Source organism: Gallus gallus, chromosome 2 (genome assembly GCF_016699485.2).
Source record: "Gallus gallus isolate bGalGal1 chromosome 2, bGalGal1.mat.broiler.GRCg7b, whole genome shotgun sequence".
NCBI classification, from domain to species: Eukaryota; Metazoa; Chordata; class Aves; order Galliformes; family Phasianidae; genus Gallus; species Gallus gallus.
In genome coordinates this window covers 123,873,889-123,900,553 of record NC_052533.1, presented here as the reverse complement: position 1 = coordinate 123,900,553, position 26,665 = coordinate 123,873,889, and the positions used below count along the sequence as shown (strand labels likewise).

Sequence of the window (26,665 nt, the reverse complement as noted above, 5' to 3'; positions counted from 1 at the left end):
CTTGCTGTCAGCCAGAACCCCCCAAATCCCCTTCTGTGGGGCTGCTCTCCAACCTCTCATTCTCCAGTTGATGTATATAGCCACGTTCAGAATCTGGCATGGGGAAACTCTGAATATATGTACAGACTGAGGGATGAAGAGAAAATAAAGGGAAAATAAGAACTAAAGTTTCATTGCTCTATGAGGTGAAAGGTAGGACAAATTTCACACGCAATGCTATACTTGTTTTTAAACCACACAACTGTAGCATTTGCCAAGGATCAAATGTGATTTATTTAAATATTTCAGCATCTATGACTTGGCTTTAGATATTTGAAAACAACTTACACATATTATTTGTAAGGAATTAAAAATCAACAAATACACAAACATTTCTGAGATTCCAACATCTATTTCAATAACAGTATTCATATTTATAGTGTTGCATCTGACTACTAATACACTTCCACTTGTCTCCTGTCCAGAAAGAAAGAAAATGGAAGCTTGTGTGTGGTGCCCAGAGAGCTAACAGATTCATACAAGAACAGATTTTGGCAAAAAAACCCACAAAGTTTATCAGCTCAGAATTTCATGGAAATGTTCATAGCCTTTCTTACGCTACCTTTGGTGCGCACTATCTGTTACCACGAGATACCTTTTCAGTTGTGTCAAACCATGTAGCACATTTGGTCCTGTAATGGACTTTATAGCATGGTGCAGTGCTTTCTTGATGTGACATGAAGCTCATCACCAAGCATGCCTTTGAACTCTGGAGACAAAGACTGCTAGGTTTAATTTATCACTGTCTTGTAGGCTTTATATTCTCTGTGTGCCCTGTCGGATCTCACCTTCATTGTTAACTGGTGCCTTCAAAACATGGGATGACAATGAAGTATTTCTGTGAAGTCACAGAGCAGAATGAACGTCATTCTATATTGTAACATAGGCACTTGGGTACATGAAGAATGCATGAGAGTAGCTGGATCAGGGCAAGCTAAATTACACCCTTGATCTCCTTTTCTCTTAATGTTTCGTGATTGTGATATTTCAGTGATTTTAATGCATTAAAGTGCAGCTTCTAAAAAGCAAAATATACATTTTTAGTATCTTAGTACCTTAAGTACTAAATATCTAAGTACTCTACCTTAGTTTAGTGCATTTTTATCACTTACACTTTACATCAAAAGAAAATCCCACAAGTGCTGCAATGGATGGCACTGGAATGTGAACAGAAAACTTCACAGAAGAACTACCAGCAAGCATTAGGCTAGAGGTGCATGGGGTTACCATCTCGCAAATGACCTTACACTGTAGGGAGGGAATGAAGGAAGGTTGCAGTGGCGACAGTTGCCTTCTTCCCTATTCCATTTCTTTTTGTCTGGATAGACACAAATAAAAGACAATAACAGTAGAAGCCACAGGGACTTATATAAGATTAAAAAAAATAACTTACTTGGGGTTACTTGAGTGGAATTTGAATTAAAAAAAAAATGCTACATTCAAATATAATTACAGAAAGGAAGTATGAATTGACACAAAGGATAACAAAAAGTGCTACATATCTATGAAGCAGACTAGAAATGGAACCCTTGTTTTCATAGTCTAGTTGTTAAAATTGATTTTTTTTTTCCTTTCCTATGATAGTTATTGTCTTTTCCACTTGAAGCAGCTAAGAATTAGGACTGGTTACGCATTCCTGTGTGCCACACTGAAAATGTAATGTTCTTCACTGCCCACTTATTTTATCACTGGTGGGTGCACTTGTCCAGTGTTGCAGTGGGCACCTGCAAGATGTGAAGGCCTGGCAGCCAGTGCAGGAGGTTTTTTGTGTGCTGAAGAGCAGGGCTGCAGGTTGCTGTGCCAGCAGAACTGGCAAGGCCAGTCCTGGGCAACCTGCTCTAGGTGACCCTGCAGGGTTTGGACAAGGTGACTTCCAAAGGTCTCCATTCTGTGAAAGACCAGCCTGCAGGGTTGGGCAGTGGCTCACAGGATTTTTAATCAAGATTTTTTAATTTTGCCTTAAAAAATCCTTAAATAAGTTCTACTGTGCAAAAAAATTAGTATGATTCATTGGGCCATGCTTTTGAATTTCTCACAAAATAAAACTGACCAAAACCAATTGCCAACTGTATCCTATCCAGTACGGACTATACATTTTTTCTTTGGCTAAGAATTTAGGAATATTTTTAGATCTGATCCAACTTTTGTTACATTGATCAATTTATTTCTTAGGATTCTGATGGAACTTAATTTTTTTTTATTAAGCTTTTACAATGAACCCAATAATCACCTACTGATAAGTGTTTGTTTGTACCGTGCTTTATAGTTTCAAGGTGCTGTTCAATAACTGCTAACAAAGGGTTGAAAAAAATCCTGCAAAACAGAGGCTGGCAAGTGGTTTATAAAACAAGCAGAATTTAACAGACATCAAATTGGTGCAAAGTACAGTGGCTGATGCTTTAGCATATCTGAGGATATGGAGAGAACTTCACAGTATAAAAACCGTTCCAGACAGGATGTGTCAAGTGCAATTCCCAATGTCAAGGCAACCCTACTTGCTTTCAGCTTTTGTAGGTTCCATGTCCAGTTCTGACAGAGCACAGTAGAAGAGCAGCTGAACGAATTTGGTTGTTGTAACTGCAATACAGAACAAAAATGTGTAGCTGAGACAAAGTTATATCTTTGACAAACGTACGGACTTTTGAGGCATTTGAAAGCACTATGCAGATATTAGGTGAATATAATGAATAGATAGAAGTGAAAAGAAATCAATAATTAAAAATAAAGTCTCTCTTAATCAACATTTTCATTTAATTGTCAGACTAACATCTGAGATCAAACTGAATAAAAGTACTAAAATTTTGTTTTTCAAGATTGCCTGAACTTGAGTAGAAACTAGCCTTCAGGCCAATCATTCATTACTTCATAATTTAGGAAAACCTATGAGCTCTTCTGACTCTGATATCTCACTTCTCAATCAGGAAGTGAAGCAGTGGTCTTCTGGTATTTCTTCCTTCCAAGACACTAAACTGCATGTATTTATTCTTCACAATCCTGCAGCGTTTTTAATAAGCCAATATTCTGAAATGTCTTAATACCACAGGTATTGGATGACCATATTACATCCATATATTGGACTGTTTTGTACAGGTACACGTGCCTTTGTTTTCAGGGCCACGTGATGAAGTAAATTACGTGATATGCTGTATGCAGCATAGGAAAACATCACAGGGGAAAAAGAATGTAGGAAACGTTATACTTTCTTCTGATCAAGCATTCAAATTATTGGCACTATGACTATGAAAATATAGTATTACTTACCAGAGAGCCACTGTAGCCATTTAGGTCTTTTTTCAAAGGGCAGATGGACTCCTAAATAATATGCAGGAATGCCTGAGAGGGCAATACCAATGCCAATAAGGGAATTGATCGTGTCACTGTAGAGAGGAACTATGACCAGGAAAAGGGAACATAAACAGTATATGATAGGGATGAAAAGATTAAGCTGTGGAGAAAAGAACAAAATTAAACATTTATTAAAAGAAGCAGTAAATATTCCATTGGAAAAAAATCAAACTTTGTAGATTAACATGAGACAGGTCAATAATAAAAACATAATTATTGACTATATGACTAGTATGTACTGTGTATTATCTTTTGAATGGCTACAGACAGTATGTTTATGGTAGGTAGCTTTGGTTTATGCCGCTGAGAACCTCTTTTTGGTACATTCATGACAATCTGATGACCATTTTGTAGCTTTTAGACCTGTACAAGTTCAGTTCCTTTCCATGTTAGTAAGAGACCAATCTTCGAAAGCACTACTTTAAAACTGAACAGTAATGGGTAATTTTCCCTGTAACTTCAATTGCAAATTTTTAATTGCAGCTTCGATGGGGAATCATCTCAGCTAGACTTTCAATTACCACCCTGATTCTACAAAACTAAATGGATGATTTACAACCATTTTGCCAGGGCACTTAGCAAATATATATCACAGCTAATGGAAGTTGCAATAACTCATGTATGGATTTAAGTTTTACTAAAATACTTTTCACTGGCTGTAGTCATGAGACTTCTAAAGAATTCAGGAGATGGCATTTGAGCGCTAGAGATTTTACTGGTATAAATATTTCTTTTACTTATGAAAAGTTATAACTATAAAGTGATGAAAACCAACGGCTATGATTAAAAAAAAAAAGTGTATGTGAACTTGTGATACTGACTAAGCCAGCAAATACTGCTAGGAATTGAATAGTCATTTATCTATTATCTACCTTGCCTTAGTAGAGTCAGTCCCAAAACTGCCCATAAGGCAGAATTTTATCTTTATTTGGATTTGTCATAATTTTGCTGCATCTCTGCAAAGCTAGGATGCAGGTCATGGAGCCAAGGGAGCACAGTCAAACAAGAGTGTGTAGCTTTCTCTGCCTGAGGGAAGCCCTGGGCTTCCATTCCTGCATCCTATACAATCATTGGATTAAAGCTAGAAATGAACTGTACATGTGTTTCATTTCTCTGCTGGCTCTTTCACTTTAATATAGCCAGATGCTCTTCTACTGTCGGTTTTAAGCTTGCATTTCACTGCATATGACCACTGTGCATGAGGAAGGCTGAATGTCTGTATTTGATTATTCAAGCTTTATAATTTCTATGTGAACAGAATTTTGAGCATTTATGGTCTTTGGAGAGATTCATCATGAATTTCTTATGCAGTCTAAATTTGATCAGCATGAATCTCCCTGGACTCCCCATCACATATTGGAGCTGTCTGTGAACAAAACCCAACAGACTAAGAACTGACCATGAACCCCAGTGATTTATTTAGTCTTATTTATTTAGGGGGAAAAAAAAAAGAGAGAAATTTAAATTTTAATAAAAGGAAAAGGAAATTGAAAGTATCATTTCAAGCTCATAGCAAGAGTACTTGTACAGGTGTTCTTGTGGAAACTAAAGTAGGTTTTGCTCCTTCATTTCTTACCTTCTATGCTAACAGGATTTCTATGGCTGAAATGAATAGCCCGTAACACAACTGGTAATGTTACGATTTTGGGATTATGTGTAACATAAACCTGTATACCAGCTGGCTGTTATGGCTTATTTCCTCTCACTTACTTTAATAGGCCGTGGTCTGCGTGGCTGAGTATATCTCAAATATATTAGTCCTGCAATAGACAAGCCCACAAAAAGCCAGTAGTTGAAGCAGTAGTAGTTAATGAGGAGGAACACATCTTCCACAAGGAGATAAAGCAAAGTCATTAAACCCTAGAGATAAAAAAGAAAGGCATTTTAATGGGAAAATAAATAAACACCGTATTAAAAAGAAAACAGCTAGTAAAGTTACAAAAAGGCCTGTTTCAAACATATTTGGCTGGAGATCAGGTCCTTGCAGGAAGGATATAATTAAAACTAAGAAATCCACAAAGGCACTGCGTGAAATCTGCTGGTATCTCTTCCTCAAACGTAGCAATGACAGCTCCAGGCCTGGCTGAAGAGGTCCTGCCTTTATGAAGCTCCATTTCAGCATCACAGGAAACCCTCCTAAGGAGGAGAGATGAGCAGCCCAACCTTGGCTGGGCCAACTGCTCTGATCAGCTTCAGTTTGAAACATCACTTTAAATTTTGTTTCTGTTTTGGAGATGCTCACAATCCACTCATTGAGAATGTTAGAGTAAATTCTGTGTCACACAGGTGTGCTGTATACTCTGCATGGAAAGGGTAAAATGAGATCGAAAATATCAGGAATTTAATGACTGCTTCAACAAACATGAGAAACAGAAGTATGCAGTCTTCTTTTGATGGGCAGAAAAAATCCACCAGGAAAAAGGAGGATGGTGCTATATTACAGGAATATCCATAATGAGACAATACCAGTACATTATCTGATGTCCAGCAGGACTTGGTGCTCTGCTCACATCCCTTATGTAACACATGGCAAGGCAGGACACCAAATAAAACACAAGTTCAAGTAAAAACGAATGAAATGCTTTTGAATGATTCATAGAATCACAGAATGGCCTGGGTTGAAAAGGACCACAGTGATCATCTAGATTCAACCCCCCTGCTATGTACAGAGTTGCCAACCACTAGATCAGGCTGCCCAGAGCCACATCCAGCCTGGCCTTGAATGCCTCCAGGGATGGGGCATCCACAACCTCCTTGGGCGTTCCAGTGCGTGACCACCCTCTGTGTGAAAAACTTCCTCCTAATATCTAACCTAAATCTCCCCTGTCTCCGTTTAAAACAGTTCCTCCTTGTCCTATCACTATCCACCCACATAAACAGTCATTCCCCTTCCTGTTTATATGCTCCCTTCAAATATTGGAAGGCCGCAATGAGGTCTCCCCGGAGCCTTCTCTTCTCCAAGCTAAACAATCCCAGTTCCCTCAACCTTTCTTCAGAGGAGAGGTGCTCCAGTGCTCTGATGATCTTAGCGGCCCTCCTCTGGATCCATTCCAAGAACTCTGCGTGTTTCTTGTGCTGGGGGCCCCAGGCCTGGATGCAGTACTCCAGATGGGGCCTCACAAGAGCTGAGTAGAGGGAGACAATCACCTCCCTCTTTCCACTTTCTTTGCTTGTGTGTATCCTCTTCTTTATTTTATTCTATTAGATTTATGGATTATTTATCAAAATCATTTGCATGAAGACTTAATGCTATGCTCCCTCCATTTTGTGTCACAGGATTTATTTGTATTGTGAGAGCAGAAGATAGTAATAACAAGTATAGGCATCCAACATTATGAATTTAAATTTAATTGCTTTAACACTCATGTTGTAACTAGAGCCCTAGATAATTGGCCTACAGGAGGGTGGGGAAGCTCTTCCTTTATGTTCTTCTCCAATAGACACAGAAAACACATATAAAGACTTAACTCCTGTCTGCATGTTACACAGTTAGCCATTTTCTAAAGTTCTGTTTCTCATTCTGACTACTTTTACAGTCAGAGAGCACATAACAGAATCAGGCCATTCTCTTTCCACTGAAGAAAAGCTACCAGATAAGATGAGTTTTAGAAATCCTGGCCATTTGAGGAAGATGTCCTCAGTGCAGGAAAGCTGGGGAGCAGTATACAGCAGTGAGATGTAACGCTCCCAGTGTCTACATCCCCACCTAATCATGCCAGGCATAGTGCTGGGCTTTCACTTACATTAAAGAGAAGAGCAGGGACTGGTGTGAAACACTTTACATGAATCAAACTCAGACTGTCAGGGAGATGTCCTTCTCTGGCTCCAACATAGAAAAGCCTAAAAAAGAACAACAACAAAAAAGCCCCCTTTAACAACCAGACAGTTAGCCAAGGAATGTCTCTTAGCTTTCTGACAAAGACAGAATTAATTAGTTTATCAGTGTATTGTAAACGCTGCTCTGTTCTCCAGTGCCTATAGTTTATATCATAATTGTCCTTCCAGCATAAATGAACAATTTAGCACACAGAAATTAACACTGTCTCTTTTACAGTGTGGTAGTGAAGAATGCAGATTAATGACAAATGATTCCTTTTTTGTTACTTCAAATAAATCATATATTTCATACCTAGATGCTGCAATTATTGATGAGTTCAACCCACTATAGCAAGACATGGCCACAGCAATAGGAATTATCCACTTAGCATAACCAAGCGTTTCAATGCCAAATGCCTGTAATGCAAGAAAGAAAACAATAGTGAGGCCATTACATTAAACATATGGACAATTCTGGGAAGCCCTCATGAGAACACCCCAGCCCAATTTTAGTGCCATAGCCACTGCTTTCCTCTGACACTGGTAATGACTTGAGAAACCAGAAATTGGTTTAAAAAAAAAATAAAAATATCAACATAAAAATAAAAATGACAGATGCATTAAAAAAGACTAATAAAAAAATTAAGCTGAAATCAAATCACTGAAATAAGAGATGAAAATTTATTTTTAATAAGGTATTCTGACAAATCCTGTTTGCATTAATCCATTATTTATGCCTGTACTTTTGTAGAACACATTGACAGAGTTTTAAAAAAGCATGTCATGGCATACTTTTGTGTTGAAAATATTGGTTCAATCCTACACTACTAAAAATCACCCACTCTACATTAAAATGACAGAAAAAACCTTGTAGTTCTTAAATCCCAGATTTTCCGTAGCTGTTTCTCTGTCTGGCTCTAATGAAAGCATCTTCTGTAGTGAAGTACTGTGAGGTAAAGGATTTACAAAGAACACAGGAGGATTTTACAAGAGCAGATTTATTGGGTATGAACTTTAAATGCACCTTCTAACATAGTGGTTGTCTTACACGAAAACAAGGTCTAAAACAAAGCAAACATCTTCAGAATAGAAATATTTCTATTGTTTTGCCAATAAGTACCCTCCCTGAGATTCTTCCACAGTAGAAGAATTCAGAAGCTACTTCCATGCAATAACTTTTGGTTTTGTCATTTTATGTAACTTACCACAGCCACTGCATCGCTTGTGAGGAGTGTTGACATGTCCAGCACTACGTAGTAAGCTATATTAGTCAGCAAGTAAATGATAGTCACAATAGGCATGGAAATTGCAATAGAAAGAGGTAAATTCCTGCAAAAGGAAAATGGCAGAATTATTTCATGTTCTGCAGATTTAAATAAAATACTGTCCCTAAATTCAAGCATTTGCAAATGGATACATCTGTCACTTTTTGTAATCCAACATTCTGTAATCACAGGGTTACAAAATAAAGTTCAGCCACATGTGAAACAATTCCATAAGCAGCTTAGTTGGCTTCTTGTGGCTCTGTCACATGTTTTTGAGCAAAATTGTACATTTCTACCTGAATTCTTTAAAAATTGCCTTTTATATAAAGCAGTTTAAGAGAGCACTCAATCAACTTTAAATGCATGTTTAGGTGTTTTCTTGATTGTAGCGTTTTTCCTGACTCATAAACTGTGCATGTCCCAAGACAAGGTGGACTTGTATCAGTTTGAGCAGGTGAAGCACATCACTCCCACAGGGTGGACATCTGTACAAAGAGGAGGGGATGGAACATCCAGCGCTACTGTGAACCTCTTTTAATTTCTCATTTAACCTTTTGCCTTCAGCAAAATGAAACATTTTGCCCATAAACAGTAACACCGAAGACCACAAGTTAAAACACTCATAAACTTGACAGTCTTACTCTATTGGTGGCAAAAGCAGTCACGGAAAATAAAATAATTGTTTTGTCTGACTGAGAAGAAATAGGGAATTTTAGAAAGCTTAGGTGGACTCACACTTTCAGCAGAGATTTGCTCTTCTCCTTTTAAAAAGCCTGGTCCAAAGTGTAAGGTATAAAACACACATCTGGAGGAAAATTATTAATGTGATACAATTGGTGGGAGGGGAGTTCTTGCCTTACTAGTTCTTTTGGAAATAAGAGAAAATGGTTAGACTAATTTCTAATCAGAAAGCAGCTTGTCCTGCCTTAGCAGGACACTCTCCAGTGCTCTGAATGCAGAATGTGCATTTACCTCTCGGGGTTCTGCATCTCCTCGGTGACGTAATTCAGGGTGTCCCACCCTGCGTAGGAGAAGAGGGCTGAGTACAGAGCCAGCGCAATCATTCCTGGGTCTGTTGCTGAGCCCTCAAAGGGAGCTCTGAGGTTTTCTGTTTCTCCTGTACAAACGGTAGGTACAATCACCCGTTACATGTCAAAGATTAATACCTAGGGCACTACATGAAATGTCTCATCTGTCCCCCCCCCAAAATAAAAACTATTGCATCCAGGTTTCACCACTATTCCTAAAAGTTAAATTTTCACTTGACAAATAAGAGAGTTTCAGTCAGCTATCATTCAGTTACACTGACAACACATTTTCCCGTGTTTGCTATTTGGACGTCACTTGGGAAATTCCACCAGTCCTCACAGCTTCCTCATTCCCTGGCATCAATCCCTGGCCTACCAAGAGGGGCTGAAGTGCTGAGGGCTATGAGCCCGGGAGGGACAGCTGAGAAACCAAATTTCAATTCCTGAATCTGTCTCATATTCCATCCTCTCCTATCTGTACTGTCGCCAGATGAACTGGTGGCCAATGGAGGGAGAAGTTCTCAAGACCCCATCTCAGTGGGACAGTTGTTCACCAAAATGAAGAGAAGACACAGAAAATACTCCCTTTCTAAATCCTCTAGCTTAGCTCAAACAGTTGAGACAAGAAACTGCAGAAAACTGCAAAACAGAAGAACTGCTCATTAAACTGTGTAGGCCTTTTTTGCAGCCCTGAAAAGAGGAAGAAAGTCCTGCTTGAATTTGCAGAAGAAAAGTGAAATGTCTAACATAAATGAAAGTGGGCTTAGGTATCAAAGAAGGCAGGAACATGCTGAAACCTCGATTGGGGAAGAAAGTAAAGCATTTGCTATAACATCAAGCATCTTTAACTTGTGGTTAGACTAAGAAATACACTGATACCACAAAAGAAATCCCATCTTTTAAGAGCAGTAAATACCAGTCTTTCACATTCATAACAAAATCTTTTTCCCCATAGACTGCTAGAATTTGGGAAGGTAGAGCTAAAAGATCAACACACACTTGGAGAAGCTGAAGAAAATTGTAGGAAAGAATTTAAAAAAAGGAAAATATCCAATAGGACCAAGAAAAACTTTCTAACTAGAAAGCACCTACTCAAAATCAGATATATTCACAGTGTTTTAAAAGAAATGGTGCACGTCAGCACATCAGGAGCATGGTAGGGTTAAATTATGACAGTTGTTCTTGCAATTGAAACAGCAGCTGATTTTAAAAGAGCGCAGTGACCTGATCACAACTTCCTCCAGAAGTCTCAATCATTCTTCCTCCCAGACCTTTCTGTATTTAAGCACTTGGCTGTATTCAGACAAATTAGAGATGAGGCCTTTGTCAACAGTAAAAACCCCCAGCATTTTGCGTTCCTCTCAAGAAGGCTTCCTCTTTGCCTTTGTCCTCCTGACCCAGGTAACAATGCAAATAAACCAACCTCTGGACTGTGTTCATTTGTTCAGTTTTGTTTAGATTGGATCAAATCAATGACAAGTGACACACACTGATATGGTTGAACAAAAAAAGCTCCCGTAAAGACTTTATGGTATAATAACAGCTGATATATAAGAACTGGAGCCAAGGAAAGCTGAACACCAGAAAACGTGGGAAAGCAAGCACTGCCATTTGGTTTTACAAATCTGTTTCTACAGAGAAAAAAAAAAAAAAAAAGGCAGTTCCTAAACTGGAGAAAATCATCTTTACTTTTACTGAATAAGGACACAATGGCTATTTAGGGATTTAATGGCAAAGGAAAATGAAAAAGAAACTTTAATCACTACGTAACAGAGCTAGAGTTGGAAGAGACCTCAATGTACCAGAGCCCAATCTAACAAAATAAAAACTTTTGTCACATGCAGAGATTAGAAGCAGCACCGGAAGAAACTAGTATCTAGATTTGGGTATATACAGTTCAGTCTGGTTACCGTTGATAAAAGATGGTTCATCCATCCCGTGATGCCTTACCATACCACAGTGATTCACAGAAGAGCAGTGTTACAGTATTGTCTCCCGTTTCTAGAAATTAGCAAACCCTCTCACCACTGCCAGCATCTCTTTCACACAGCTGAAGAGTACGTTCCTTCTTCACTGGATTTCTGCTATGCTGTTCAGTCCCAGGAGAAGGTGCATACACCTTGCTTCTTCATGCTGCTAATTGCACTGACATACTATTAATTTTTACTAGCATGTGCCAGAGACATCGGGACTAACACTAATCTAGCTAACATCAAACTGATTTAAACAGTTGTTCCCGCTCCTGTTTGAGTGTATGAACAGGAGGGGGAATGGCTGTTTACACAGGTGGACAGTGATAGGACAAGGCGGAATGGTCTTAGACTGAGACGGGAAATTTAGGTTAGATGTTAGGAAGAAGTTTTACACACAGAGGGTGGTCACGCACTGGAACAGGTTGCCCAAGGAGGTTGTGGATGTCCCATCCCTGGAGGCATTCAAGGACAGGCTGGATGTGGCTCTGGGCAGCCTGGTCTAGTAGCTGGCAACCCTGCACATAGCAAGGGGGTTGAATCTAGATGATCACTGTGGTCCTTTTCAAACCAGGCCATTTTATGATTCTATGATTCTATGAATTCAAATCCAACTATACAGCCTGAGCAATGCAGAACATGGTGTGTGTTGGTCTGTTGCAGCAAGAGGGAAAGAATAATTAAACAACCAGTGCTTAGTAAGCCATAAAGTTCCCCTAATCTTCCTGTGACGGATAACTTTTTCAGAAAAAATAATACTTCACATGCAAGTCTAATGGAGTCCAAACTTCCTGCATGGAATTTGAAATTAATATGCACTTCACGGGTAAGAATGCAAGTAAGTAGAAAATATTCTTACCTTTACCAATTTTGTAAAGGCCAACAGATATCACCACGACAAGGGCCACAAGTTTTGCATATGTGAAAATATCTTGTACACGAGTTCCCCACTTCACATTAACACAATTAATAAATGTTAAGGAACCTGAAAAGAAAAATAACATGCACGGGAGGAGCACTGTATGTTTGACATCATGCATTTCAAATATATTCTTCCAGATACCACCCCTCTGCCAAGCAATACAACAGAATCAATTTTCAACATTTCAGGACCACCTAGATATATTAAGATGAATTAAATACCTGATTTACTCTGGAGGATACTGTGATGCATATTTCATGACAATGAAAGCATGAAAAAAGACACCAGATTTGAATTCTAACGTGACTCTTGTTCTTTCAAAATAATCTTTAAAACTTCAGATTTCCTTAGAGCCAACAGAGTTGCTCACATGCAAGTTGCGCACATGCAGAAAATGTAATTTCTTTACATTCTTTGTTTGCACTGAAATTCTCCACACCAATCCAAGCCCTTGTCTACATACAGAGTAAGGACAGTTCCTGCACCAAGGAGTTTCCATGCTCTTTGTAGGACCCTGAATTGAGCCAGCTCAGAATGCTGTGCCCACAGATGGGAGATGTGCCATTCATGCTTTGAACCCAGACCTGAAGGTTACAGAAGTACTTAGAGTTCTCTCAAGCATTGATTTTGACAGTCTAATGGAAACAATAAAGTAGCTGGTTACAGAGATTGAGTGGAGTCAACTCATTCTCCTTCCCTCCTTCTGCCATGTTTTTTGCATTCAGTTTTGTCGCACACGTTAAACCTGATGAGCAGATAGAGGCTGTGGGGAGCACTGGTACATTTAATGCTGTGTGCTCAGCAAGCATGCCTCCTGCTCTTTGAGCACACGAACAGCATTGTGGGCAGCTCATCTCCGTGGCAGCTCCTTAATTCAGAGAGAAATGTGCATTTGGCATGAGGTATGATGTCCAGCTGCTGGATAACAGCAACTAAAGGCAGCACGGGCAGTTAGTGCCTCAAACACTCAACACTGCCTCAGCAGTCTTCCTACTCTATTCTTCTGTTTCTCTGACCTGCCTATCATCTGCAGTACAGTTTCGAAAGAAAGAAAAAGGATTTTGTAACTGCTTAAAATGAAAACCATCTAGCGAGGAAATTAGCATCCAACTGCAGACACTCACAGGACTTTTGTCTTCTTTGTCAGGAGCAGCTCTGCATATTTGTCTGGGTGCCCTGCCAGCTGTGAAAGTAATGATGCACCTAACTATTTACAGAATCAGGACCTGATTTGTCCCCACTGCTAATATACCAGTGTTGTGCAATAAGGACAGGACTTTGGTTTTGTTCTGGTACGAAAAAACAGCACAGTAGTATATATCAGTAAGTGGTAGAATTCCAGCAGTATTTCTTAAAAATAATACAAGTATTGAGTGAAGTTTTTAATACTGAACATTTATGAGTTACTTGCAATGCTATAAGGGCCTATTTGAAATACTGCAAAGGATATGATTATTGCACACATACAGAAAACGAGATGCATTATATGTAGTTAAAGGCTACAGCATCTTGCCATGGGATTCCTGGTAAATACTACTAAATATGTGGATATATTCTCTGCACTCTGTTGGTGAAGTGTCAATTAAATCCATTGCTCCTTAACCTTGTCCAATTTTTCAAGCCATTAATGAGCTTGCTATCTCACTGCCAAATTGCTTATTACAATTAATATAGTAAACTGTAATTTTCCCAGTAATCTGAGCTGGTACTTAAAGCACTGGTTATAAGCCTGGTCAGTGGTGAAGCAGCTAATTTTCTGTATGAGAAAGCAGCAGCTGCCAACCACACCTTGCGCATCAGCTCATAGAAGTCAGAGGTACTAGAGCATGCCACAGATGATTCACACAGACTACAGCAAGAATAACTAACAAAACCAAAGTCTTAATGAAAAATCAGCATTTGAAGATTGCTTCTCCCAAGCGTTAGGACTTCATGAGATGCATCTAGAAAACTGGGGAAATTAATTTTGCTCTAATAAATAACTGCTTCCTTATGCAAGTGGAGGCTTTCAGACGATAAAGCCTTCTGGAATAGGGTTAGTTGTACTTTTGACTGGACCACTGGTTGGAGCATATGAATTCCTGAGAACGTATTCAAGGGAGGAAATAAGTGTTTCCACAGCAGGTGAAGGAATAAAAACTCTGAAAAGCTTGTCTGCACACCTACAATCATAGTTATTAACTTCTAATAATCAGAACTTTACTTACAAATGCAAGCAGCCGCAATCAATCTCACTGCATCGTATGGTGGCTCACAATGAGGAAAAATCGGCTGAACAATATAGTTACCAAATGTGATTGCTATCACTGCCTGAGTTGTTGGTTCAATAATTAGCAAAGAAGACCACAGTCTAATGAAGGCCACAAAGGCACCAAACGCTTCCAGGATGTAGGCATAACTAGCTCCAGATTTGACAATGGATGCTCCCAACTCAGCATAACATAAAGCTCCAAACAGTGAAAACATTCCACCAAGAGCCCAGATGATGAGAGAGAGTCCGTAGGAAGCGCTGTACATTAAAACACCTCTGGGAGATACAAAGATCCCAGAGCCAATCATATTTCCTACAATTAAAGAAACTCCATTTAGTAACGTAATTTCTTTTTTCATCCGCAGTTTTTCGCTTGTGTCTGCTGTATCATCCATTTCAGCATTTCCATTCTTAGATCTGGATTTTTTCTTGCAGCTTATTTGCCAGGACGTTGTCATCTTCAAATAGTATTACCTGAAAACAAGAGGAGACATCATTTGTAAAGCATGTAGCAAGAGACAAGAGTAAGATAAGTAGTGTACAAGGCACAAATGGTACAAAGAACAATTATTTTGCCTGCTTTCCTCTTGTAGTCCAAGAATCACACAGGAGTGGATAATCCTACCTTTCACTCTTGTGAACCTTTTTAATTGGTGAACGAGAGGGCACTGTCCATGGTTATCAATCCTCAAATTTCCTTTATTTATTTCACGTTCCTAAAATTGAACCCTGCCTTCACTTTTGTTATTTATCTTAAAGTGTAAATCCACATTCTGTTGCTAAAGTAATCTTAGGGAAGGAAGAGACACCCTTCCCCTGGAAACATGCTCTAATACGAGTGAAGTTTCCCATAGAGGTATACCTCTCCCTAAAATTTGCAGCCATGTCAGGAAGAACTTTGTTCCATAATTTATCATTTATTTAATCAGATCACATCCAAATCAAAATTATCTATGGAAGAACACAAGAAAAAAGAGAAAGATACTCAAAACTTCAAGCTTAAGGTGGTTAATGTTAACATGAGCATAAAGAAAAAGCTTTAGCTATTCCGAGAGATTAAATTATGGCTAAAGAGAATAACGCATCTTGAATTTTGGGTGAAAGCCACTCACATGCATAGGGATTGTGTTTTGAACACCCTGTTCCTAAAACATTTTCATACAAGGGAGTCCAACACCAGCACTTGCAGGGCAAGATCCAAGTACAGCAGGAACTGTGAAAAACAATGCGGCTGAGGGGTCACATAGATAAATCAACCCTGTGTACACATCACTTCTTGGGATTCAGATGGCAAGGGACAGCAAAAGAAAATATAGCAGCCTTGAATGCAGTGATGCCTCCTGACTACACCTATCCTTGGGTCAGGCTTACTCATACCAATGCTTGCTTAGAACAATGACTTTTTTGGTGCCTGTCTCAAGAGAAATGCATTTCTCCTTCCTCTCCCTACATCCACCCACTCCAAAGCTTTCAAAGAAAACTTCCTCAAAAATCCTAAGAGCTAAAGCAAAGTTTTTTTGTGTGTGTTTAACAAAACTTGTCTGCACAATGCTGGCTGAAAACATCCGATCCCAAATGTATGTTGTTAAAATGTGGATTGATGGCCATTAAAAACAAATTTCTAAACTTCTTGAGATGCATCTTTTCCTTTGTAAAGTATGGCTGTTTTAGAAGCTCTGAATAATTTATAATGACGTTTACCACTTTTTTTGGTGCAACTCAGTCTCCTGGTTGATCAAGTAACTAATGAGGTTTGATGTGGATTAAAGATTAAAAGATATTAAACTCTCTTTAAAAATCAAACACTTTTTTTCATCCCAAATGCACTTTCCTAACCACAGAAGCAGTGGAGGAACACTGGAATAAAGTTAAATATTAGTTTATGCTATAAGTGTTCAAGCTTCACTGCTCATCCCACCTTATGCTGACCTTCTCTCCACACATGGGTGACTCCTTTTACTTTTCACTTTGTCCCTTGAAGAATGAAAAATATCATCTTGGTCAATGGGAGGAATTTTCAGTATCCAATCCATCAGTCAAGGATCTCCCTCAAAATTCCTAAGAAGCACTCTCAGTTTCTTACCACTGACACACATTTTCTGATGGTGTGAAAAGCAAGAGGAAAAGAAATGAAAATTTCCCCTTCATGTACAAGGCAAAAAAAAAAAGAAGTTAATACCTGCAGAAGCTCCTGGCTGTGTGTCTGTTCCCCATGGCTACATGAGAAGTTGGCAGAAACCCCTTCCTGTGACTGCAAATGCCTGAATAGCCCACTGGGAGAGCAGTGCACAGAATTTCAGCATTTAACTCCCAAAATCAACTATTCTGGTAGCAGAATTGGTTTTAAATCAACTTGTACTTTTCGTGCCAGATCTAGGCTTTTTTTTATATTTTCCTTTTTTCTTTCCTGGATCATTCAGAGCTCTGAGACTGAGCCAAAATGCACAAATGTTCGTACAGCCCAAAGGGAGTAAGAATTTAAAATGCAGCTGTTCCTTAGATGATACGAGCATGGAGCTATGCAAGTAGATGATCAAACCAGTGGCTATCTGCTTCCCTGAAACGAAATCTCACTGACAAATGAGATCAAGTTATTTTCCTGTAAAGCAGCACACATAATGCAATTGACAGGCGGTCACTAGTGCACGCAACTTGCGTGCATGATATAAAACCTGAACTTTGATGTTTAGTTTAATATTATTTTTATGTTTAGTTAAACATTTTTTTTCGTAACAATGTCTTGCATATTTTCTTCTTTCCTCTTGTGTTAGCAAAAGATTATTTCAGATCCCTGAAAATGTGTAACCGAAGCTGTAGAGAAATATTTATTTCATAAATAAGTGACTGTGGATAAAAACACTGTGAAAAAAAAATACATTAGATGAAGAAACAGTTCAAACTTCTGTTCATTAAGAAATGCCACATCAGCAAAACTTTTAACCAGACACTGAATTCTGTCCACAAATGGGTACAGTCTTGAGAATCAAAGGATAAGAAATTCCATTTCCATAATTAATTAGGTGTAAATTTACTGCACTCCCAATTTATATTAGCTGAAATTCTGCATGAAAGTAGCTTCCTGAGGACAAAAACTTGTAGTTTTTGTCTCAGTACTCCTGATAGCTCTGATAGCGCACTGCTCTTATTTAGCGTGGTCACAATATGGAATTTATTATTTATTTCTTTATTCAAGGCTATGTCTTCCTTAAATAAAGTTTTAATTAGGTCTCATCAGTTTTCATCAAAGTCTTCCAAAGAAAACTGGAAAAACTAGGACGCTATCTTCTGTCACATCTTCCTGTATAATGGCAAAAGGAGAGGAATCTGCTGTTATAGGTATAAAGAAATTTACTGCTGTTATAAATTCAGACAAGGACAAAAGCATTTTGAGGAGATGTAGTGGTCTACTGCCATGGTCTAATACTTTCCCTTATTTATAGCTCATCATTTTATTCCTACCAACCCTGACCCACAGTCTTATTTTCTGCCCTTTCATACTGCCACATCACTTCATGCTTGTGTGTCACGTTCTGTTCATCCTACCAGCTCTCCATCTTGGGACCAGCATCACTGCTTCTGCCTTTGAACTGGTGCACAGAAAAGCTTAAGTTAAGAAGACTCACTGGTCAAGCATGACTGGTTCATTGTCACTTGGACATCCCTGTAGGTCACATTTCAAGGGTATATATAATCCAAGATAAAGCCACTACAAGTTAATATTTGTGAGGTCTTGCGTACTAGGGACAAACATCACAGGTATAACAAGCTGAATTCTTACAATGAGTGGCCAATTTCAGTTAGAAAATTGTTATAATAGGCAACAGAACTTTACAGTAAATCCTTTAGGAGACAGGGATTCAGAATGGCTTCCTAAGAATAGAAGGAGTAAATCCAATATGTAAAGACTAACCTTGTTGAAATAATAAACTTTATGGCATCAAAAATGTTACATACAGATATTTCAGTTACTCTTGTGTTTGAAAAGCAGGACATAAAAGCTTCATGGCACGAGGGGAAGCCCGGGTTTGATGAGCTCCCACAGAGTGTAACATGTAGAACAAGCTCCTTCCGTCTGCAAATGGCTTTCAGACAGGTATCAACATGCTGGTGTGCCAGCACGCTAAATGAAACAGCTGCCAACACTTGCCTGTGCCTTGTGTTGGCAAATTATCTACAATACATAACTCCAGAACCCTGCTTTCATAGGGGTCCCATTCTTTCTCAGGGGCTTCCTCAACAAATTGAAGAAACTTTTCCTCCTGGAGAAAAAACAGAAGGCCTTGAGAACATAGATAGGTAAAATGGCCCTGAATTATTTGCAGTGTTGTCTTTACCTCCCAGTTGTATGTACAGAATCACAGAACTCCAGGATGGCTGAGGTTGGCAAAGACCTCTGAAGCCATCTGCTCAAGTAGGGGCACTCAGAGCAGGTAGCTCAGGACAATGTCCAAGAGGCTTTGGAAAGATATCCAAGGGGGAGATTCCACAACCTCTCTGAAAAAAAGTGAGCATAAAATCCTCTCTGTATAACGGGCAAGAGAGAGGGACTTGTAGATGGTCAGCTGAGAAGGAAAGAAGGAAAACACCACCATATGCAGGTAAGTCTCAAAAGATGATTATTGTTGTGGATTTTTTTTTTTTTTTTTTTTTTTTTGTGAAGCCATTACCAGAAGTCCTACATAAAAGTGATAAGAACAGCTTGCTAATAGTTGAAAACCAAAGCTGAATCAAAGACAGTTCTTCCACAAATTAGTCACGGCAGGGTTTTCTCAAACAGTTCCCATCTCTCAGGAATCTACAGCCTAATGAATGATTGCTTCCTTTTTCAGGAGGTAATTAACTTTTGCCAAATGATTAAGCAATGCTTGGTCCGGGGTTATAGAAACGTGACATCTTAAAAACTGCTCACAGAGACTTCCCAGGGGAATAAACTGCATCTATCCATTAGGCTGTTTTGAAATTCCAAGCTTTTAGTTCAAGAAATAGTAAATAACTAGTTAGTAACTCAGAGGATCTCTCTGATACTAAACGTAGGTCCCTCCAACAGATTCCCTTGTAAACTGAGAACATTTAGAATGTCACATCCTTAATGTTATTTCAAACTGTTCAATAGTTTTTTAATTATGTTGATTGTTGTCTACTGCCAAGTAATTTCTTAACAACAGAATTCAGCTATGACATCAACACAGCAAATTCAAACTAGACAATTTTAAAAAGGTTTTCCTATTGCAGTTAGAAAATGATGTTAAAGATGCCACTTATGACATTTTAAAACAGAGTCTAGGATATACTATTTGCATTAGAAGCCAATATATGTGTATAAAGTCATTTAAAAAATTGTGAGAAATCTCAGTATCTTCTTCAAGAACACTTTGGCTATATTTTTTTCCTGTGTGTAGTACATAGAAAAAATAACATAAAATAAAAGCAGTAACCAACAATGATATCTCTTTATATTAATACTTGCTGGACAATGAAATCAGATGACAACAGTTTTCAACAATGCTAGAACGTGTAAATCAAACAAAATACTGTTGCTGAGCACAGGCTTCAAGAGACCTTAAAGGGAGCATTCATGGCAAATAATACTGTTAAACATTTCCACTGTGAGAGGAAGTCAAGCAAACAAAACAGGATTATGCTTTTAGGAAGGTACAGCATAAAATGAAAATTTGAAAAAAAAAATTAATTTGATCACCTCTAAGGAAAACATCCCACTCAATAGGAAACATCAGCTGTCCTTTTGGTTTTTAAATTTTATGCTTATAAAAATGTTTTGATGAATTAATACTTAATATGCTCCATTCGCAGTCCTATGGTCAGAGACTGGTTTTCTTGGACAAGGGATCTGCTCCATCCCCTGTACTCTGACCCCACCCCAAAGTAAGTCATAGAGGATATTTCAGAGGGAAGCTACTCTAGTCCAAATCTAAGGCATGAAAAAGACCAAGCAGCAGCTTACCAGAGAGTAGGTGATATGCTTTCTTCCTTTAGCAGAGAGGTTATTGTAGCTGAATAGTGACTAACTGCTACTTCAAAATAGGCGCACAGGACGGCGTAGTTAATGCTAATACAAATAACCTCTCCCTCTTGGATTAGCCTTGCCTTTAGCTGCTATATTTATTACAGTATTACATGAATACTAAAATCAATGAGAGCTCTCAAGAAGAAAGATCAGACTCTCCCGGAATGCTGTTTCTCCAAACAACCCCAACTGAGGTCATTAGCAGGCAGAAGCAGACAGCTTACTTACCAGCTGCTCTCTATTCCTTAGAAAGTTGTGATAGAAATAAGACAAAAGGAAGGTTAAAAACAAACAAACAATAAACCAGAAAAACCTCTATCCACCTACACTAAGGACAAGATCACTTTTCCAGAGATTAACAAGTGAATGCTGTCTAACTCGTCGTTAACTTAAAAAGGCATGATGGGACTTGTTACTAACACTGCGCAAAGAATATATTTATTCCTGTGGCAGGACTTGGCAAAGCAGAAAGATTTTCAGAGGGGAGGTATTACTTCCTTTCAAACAGCGATGTAAATCTGTGGACTTTCCCATATTTTCTATTAGTCTATTCATTATAGAATAATTATCAACTCAGTTACTTTTCTTAACCATGACTGTATATCTGTGGCCTTTCTAGTAATTTCTGACATAATGCATCATACACAAAAGAGGCTGAGCTGGTGTTAAGATCTTATTTTAATTAAGCATGCTTTTAAAAAAGATTAAAAAAAAAAAAACCTAAGCAAAGAATGATACAACTTACCCAATGTATTCACCTGTGTCTTCTGAAACAATAAATTGTCCTCCCTTTGAAGTACTTTGGACAACGATCAGCACGACGTACAGCACAATATCTACCAAAACAAGTAAACATTTAGAAAATAAACAATTCTGGACAGATGAAGAAGTTAATAAATGCAAGAGCACTAACCTGGAATTTCTCTTTCCCCATGAACAACAAGACCAATAGTAAGGCATAAATTTGTCTGGTGCCAAAGGGCATTTAGCAGGAGCTGATGCAGCACGTCTACAGTCTTCAGTCCCTGGACTGAGTCGAAGCACCACCTAACAGGACTTAATCAGAATCCAGATGGGAAATAACTGCATTCAAACACAGATATTCCTCCAGTCAGCCTCAGTATTCCAACTGGTAAACAAGCAGGAGTGCTGCATCGTGTTGCGTGTTCCATTCTGTAAGCCACAATGACCCAAAGGAAAAATACAAACATCCCAAACCTTTCAATCGTAAGTCAGTGCTCCTCCTATTTCTTCCTTTTAAAGTAACATCTTGTAAAAACATGCTTTCCCTGATAGATTGAGACAGGTCCACTGTTAATGCTTACGTAGAAACAGCTGTGTTATTGTTGTTGTTTTTTTAACATATTTTGAATAAACAGCCTCCAAGTTATTTTATTTTTATCTATGAAGAACGGTTATTTATCCATGAAAGCTCTTTCAGTTTGAGTGGAACGACTGCACAATTTCAGATGCCAGCAAGTTTGTGGTTACGTACATCCTAATGTATCAAGAAACATCTTGGCAACAGACATTTCGCAGGCATGTTATTCTCTGCTGGAAGAGAGAGGCTGAGTGTCACATTCTTTACTCAGGGCCGCTAACATCTTAAGTATTTTTTGCTCCTGCCAGAGCAGTATTAACAGATGATAGCCAAGAAAGCAAGTCTGCAATCCTATTTTCAAGAATGCATAATTACTTTCACTCTGAAATCTAAGTTTGAATTTACCACGTTTCTTAGTTTAAGGCAATGAACTGCTTTATTTCTGCGCTAATGTCAGTCAGGCATTTGCCTCCTCTTTGTGCTGTTGAGTTGGCTTCAGTCCTTTGCTTTTGTTCTGTAGAGGTTCCATACTGGAACATAAAGCATTCTGTTCATTAATGCTTTCCAAATTATTACTGGTCTGGGCCTGATGATTACGTTATATTTAACATTTCCCCCAAATATACAGTAACAGCACAGAAATCAGCACTGAGCAATAATAAAGCACACAGCCTGCGTGAAAAAAAAATAAATCTTAAACATTTCTTCTGTGGACACAAATTCTAGTTCCTTTGAAAAGGAGGATTATTCTTACTCTACATTTTTAAGCAAATGGGATGGATAAAGTAAAGTAGCGGAAAGGACTTCCTTTATAGTGTTTTTCTCATTCGTTTTTGCAGCCTTGCAGTCTGCGCCTAGTCCTTCTGCAGTGAGGATTCTCTCCAGTGCCAACTTACTGCTCATAGCAATTCTCTGTGTTATTGCTACGCAAATACACATTTACTTAGAGAACAATGGAGGGAAGTGCACTTGCCTGAAAAGGTTGTGATATCTTTTGGTTTCTTGCTTACACTGCCATTACTGCTCTGCACTGGAAACAAGAGTGCTCCAATTCTTTCTAAAGACCTTTTCATTTATACCATTGCCCTGATGCAGCTAACAGCTTAGCTTCACCTCTGCCAACCCCTCTACTTTCTCCTATTCCCCGCCTCCATCCTCTTCCTCCTTCCAGCAAGCATCTTACTGCTTTAGCTGGCACAAGCTTTGTCTAGAACTGGAACAGTAATAACTAATCCTGACTGAAAAAGTGCCACTGAATGCTGACTGGCATTAGTTGTAAGAGTCTGAATGACAAACAAAGGTTAATATTTACGTTGACTCACTGAAATCAGAACTTTATGCAAGTTAATGAAGCTCATACAGGACAGCGTAGCATGCAGTGCACGTCAAGAAATCTCCACCAACCACATTAATGCAGGGTGTGGGAGAAGAACGTGAAGTTCAATGAACTCAGTGGCTGGTCAGCGTGTCAGTGGGGCAGCAACACAGGCAGGACTGAGCTATGGTTGCACTTGCTCCACATTATATAGACATATCCGTTTAGATTGGCACAAGTACAGACTATTTATGAAAGGTTCTTTTTGAAGTGTAGCAACGTATCATGAAGATCAGATGGTGTCCAGATGCTGCAAATGACATACATAAGAGAGTATGGTGCATATAGTAAAGAGGGTGAAAAATAACCAGACTGGATATTAGGTGAAGGTTCTTTGCAAGAGGGTGGTGGGCATGGAACAGGCTTCCCAGGGCAGTCAGTGGTCACAGCCCCAAGATTCCGGATTTTAAGAAGTATTTGGACAACACTGTCAGACGTAGGATTTGAATTTTGGCTGGCCCTGTGTGGAGTCAGGAGTTTGACTCAATGATCCTCGTGGGTCACTTCCAACTCAGGATATTCTCTGAGTGCAATGACACCAGATATTCATCAGAGCAAAAATTAATAAATGAATGCAGATAGTTACAATAGGTGCTAAAATGGTATATGAGATCCAATGTCATGTCCCCTGATACTTTGAGAGACTCTACAGGGGAAATGCCTTTGTAGACTCTCCCTTTATTCAAATAAAGAAAGTTAAAAACTCCTCTCTTTTTGCTTTTTTTTTAACCAAGCCTGTTTGATCAGAAATTTTCCCAACAGGGGTATAAAAGCAGCCAGATTTTCAATCTTTCTGAGAGCCTGCAACTACTTCACATGCAGTCCAGGGCCCACCAAGCATGATTACAGCAGACACACCAGACTTGAACTTCCTGATGAAGAAGCTGTGTGTGAACGACGTGACTGTGCCTGGCTCTGGACTTGCTGCCACAGTCAAACTCAGTGCTGTGTTCCAGTCACACAGAAATTCTGTTCCTCTTTCGTGTTACTGGAATTAACAAAACTGTCAGGGGCAGAGTCTGATGTATTAACTCATCTGTCTGACATCTCCACACACCCTTTATGCAGCCTGCACTGCTCAGGCACACAGCCTCCACCTCCCTTTCCCCATACCAACCCCAAAACTTTCTCCTTACCCCATCTTCTGTATCCCATTCATGTCCTGAGTGTGGCTGCCTCTGCATCACTGTCGAAGAAATCACTGCATGCCTGATGTGTGGCAGAAGACAGGTTTACAGATCCAGCTTCTTCATGGAGAGAGGCTCAGTGTCCAAGGAAAGATGAAGGAGATAGTCTCACAGAATAGTTCAATTTGGAAGGGACCCACAAGGGTTACTGAGTCCAACTCCTGGCTCCACACAGGGCCACCCACAATCAAACTATTGTTTCTGGTGACCTGCAGAACAGCACTCAGACTCACAAGAGTCAGAATGTAAGGTAGTTTATTAGGTTTAAGGTGTATACACCAGTGCACGGGGGTGCTTGCACCGCTCCAATTGCGCAACTAGTGGCTCTCAAGAAGTCATATTTTACCACACAATATGCACACTCATAATTCTGCGAAGCAAATAATGCCGACTCATTCTAGACAGTGGGTCATCCTATGCTAATTCCGTGAATATCTTCTTGTTTTTCACTCCTTCTTGGACATGCGCAATGTGTAATCAAGTCTGTTTGAATACGATTTCCTTTGTGGTGATTGGTCCAGTTTCTTATTTGAGGGCTTCAGACCTGGAATTACACAAGCTTCCACCTTCGCAACCTGCTATTGATAAGTGAAAGCCTTGCCCCTTTCTACCAAACTCCTCCTAAGTGCTGCCTATTCCTAGTAAACCACCTCCCAAACTCAGCCTCTGAAGTAAGGGTTCCTCCCTCCTTTCATTTCTTAGAAGGCCACCCCCCCCAGCCCCTCCCCCGTACAGGGACCATCCTAGGGTCTCTGCCTTCACTCACTGGGAGTTGGAAGGAGATCTTTAAAGCCTCTTTCAGCCAAGCCATTCTATGATTCTAAGAGCACTTTCCAGATGCTTCTTGAACTCCGGCACTCAGAGCTGTGCCCACCGCCCCCTGGTGCACAACCTGTCCCTAACCACCACCCAGCCCTCCCCTGACGCAGCTCCATGCCGTTCCCTCGGGCCCTGTCGCTGTCACACAGAGCAGAGCTCAGCGCTGCCCCTCCACTCCCTGTGAGGAGCTGCAGCCGCCATCAGGCCTCCCCTCAGCTCCTCTGCTCTGGGCTGCACAACCCAAGGGACCTCAGCTGCTCCTCATACATTTTAAGCCCTAGACCCTTAATCTAGCGTGTGGCCTCGACGTTTCCTTAGAGTGCTGGGCTTCAGCCAGAACAACACTTACAGTCATATAGGTGCACATATAATGATTAGAGGTAAAAAAAAAAAAAAAAAAAAAATCTTTTCTACAGCTGTGCCACCTCCAGGTGATGGCACACAACATGGGGCAATACATGGCGATTGCAGCAGCATAAATCTGACTCTGTAGGCCAGATTTATCATTATCAGGTGATTTCAACCCAGTTCCCTACTGACATGCAAGAGACAGAAGCAGGGAGAGGCCTCAGGATACCCTTTCCCCTCAGCTGAGTGTCCTGCCAGTGGGTCCTCACCTTGCTATGAAGGGACCAGAAGGTGGGCAACAAATGAAATTACACCGGCGGCACCTGGAATGGCTTTGAGACCTGTCCTATACGTTCTGCAGTTCCACATGATCCCTGGGGATCAGCAGCTTGTCCAGCTGAACAAGCTGCAAAGCATGTCAGAGGCTAGGAATTGCAAAAGTGCAGCAGTAAGAAGAATCAACAGCATGAATCACAAGTTCAGGACGGAGCCTGCCAGCCTGCATACAAAGGGCAGTTGCTGCTTTGCTTATTTATTTTTAAATACATCCTGCTACCATCACAGCACATACTGCACACAGTGTGGAGAGCTAGGAAGCACAGCATCTATGCTATGCTCAAGTTGTGCCAGGGGAAAAGCATCACGGTATTTGCTCTAGGCCAGAGGACGAAGGCAGCATCCACACTGGTTTGTCTGGGGAGAAATGCTAAGGAGGTACAGACCCCGAGCCCCCTACTGTGCAGACATGTGAGACATCAGATAATACTTGGCAGGACAATGAGCCCTGTTTTTTTTTTTTGCAAAGCCTTTACCTTCTTGCATGTCTTCAACTTTGCAGATGCTACTTACTACAAGAGTAACAGCTTTGTAAGAAGATACTGAGAAAGATGCTTTTCTTCTAGTTACTGGAAACACAATTCAGGAGAGCTCTTAATACACAGTGGATTTTAGATG

At 39.7% G+C, this 26,665-nt stretch overlaps 1 protein-coding gene across 6 annotated transcripts; it reads right to left on the bottom strand.

Annotated features, from left to right (window-relative positions):
* Positions 1 to 254: 254 nt before the first annotated feature.
* On the bottom strand, positions 255 to 21,853 carry SLC7A7 (solute carrier family 7 member 7). Of its 6 annotated transcripts, XM_046937871.1 has the most exons (12): positions 21,575 to 21,853; positions 21,407 to 21,497; positions 15,749 to 15,849; positions 14,593 to 15,110; positions 12,323 to 12,448; positions 9,438 to 9,582; positions 8,406 to 8,529; positions 7,514 to 7,617; positions 7,128 to 7,224; positions 5,095 to 5,244; positions 3,301 to 3,484; positions 255 to 2,616 (listed from the first exon to the last, which is right to left on the bottom strand). In XM_046937871.1, the coding sequence occupies exons 4-12, from the start codon at positions 15,092 to 15,094 to the stop codon at positions 2,531 to 2,533; spliced, it is 1,518 nt and encodes a 505-aa protein (XP_046793827.1). In that variant the 5' UTR covers positions 15,095 to 15,110; positions 15,749 to 15,849; positions 21,407 to 21,497; positions 21,575 to 21,853; the 3' UTR covers positions 255 to 2,530. The 6 variants fall into 6 exon arrangements, with proteins under 6 accessions (XP_046793827.1, XP_418326.3, XP_025003798.1 ...); XM_418326.8 differs by lacking the exon at positions 15,749 to 15,849; XM_025148030.3 differs by lacking the exons at positions 21,407 to 21,497; positions 21,575 to 21,853 and adding an exon at positions 16,555 to 20,516.
* Positions 21,854 to 26,665: the final 4,812 nt, after the last annotated feature.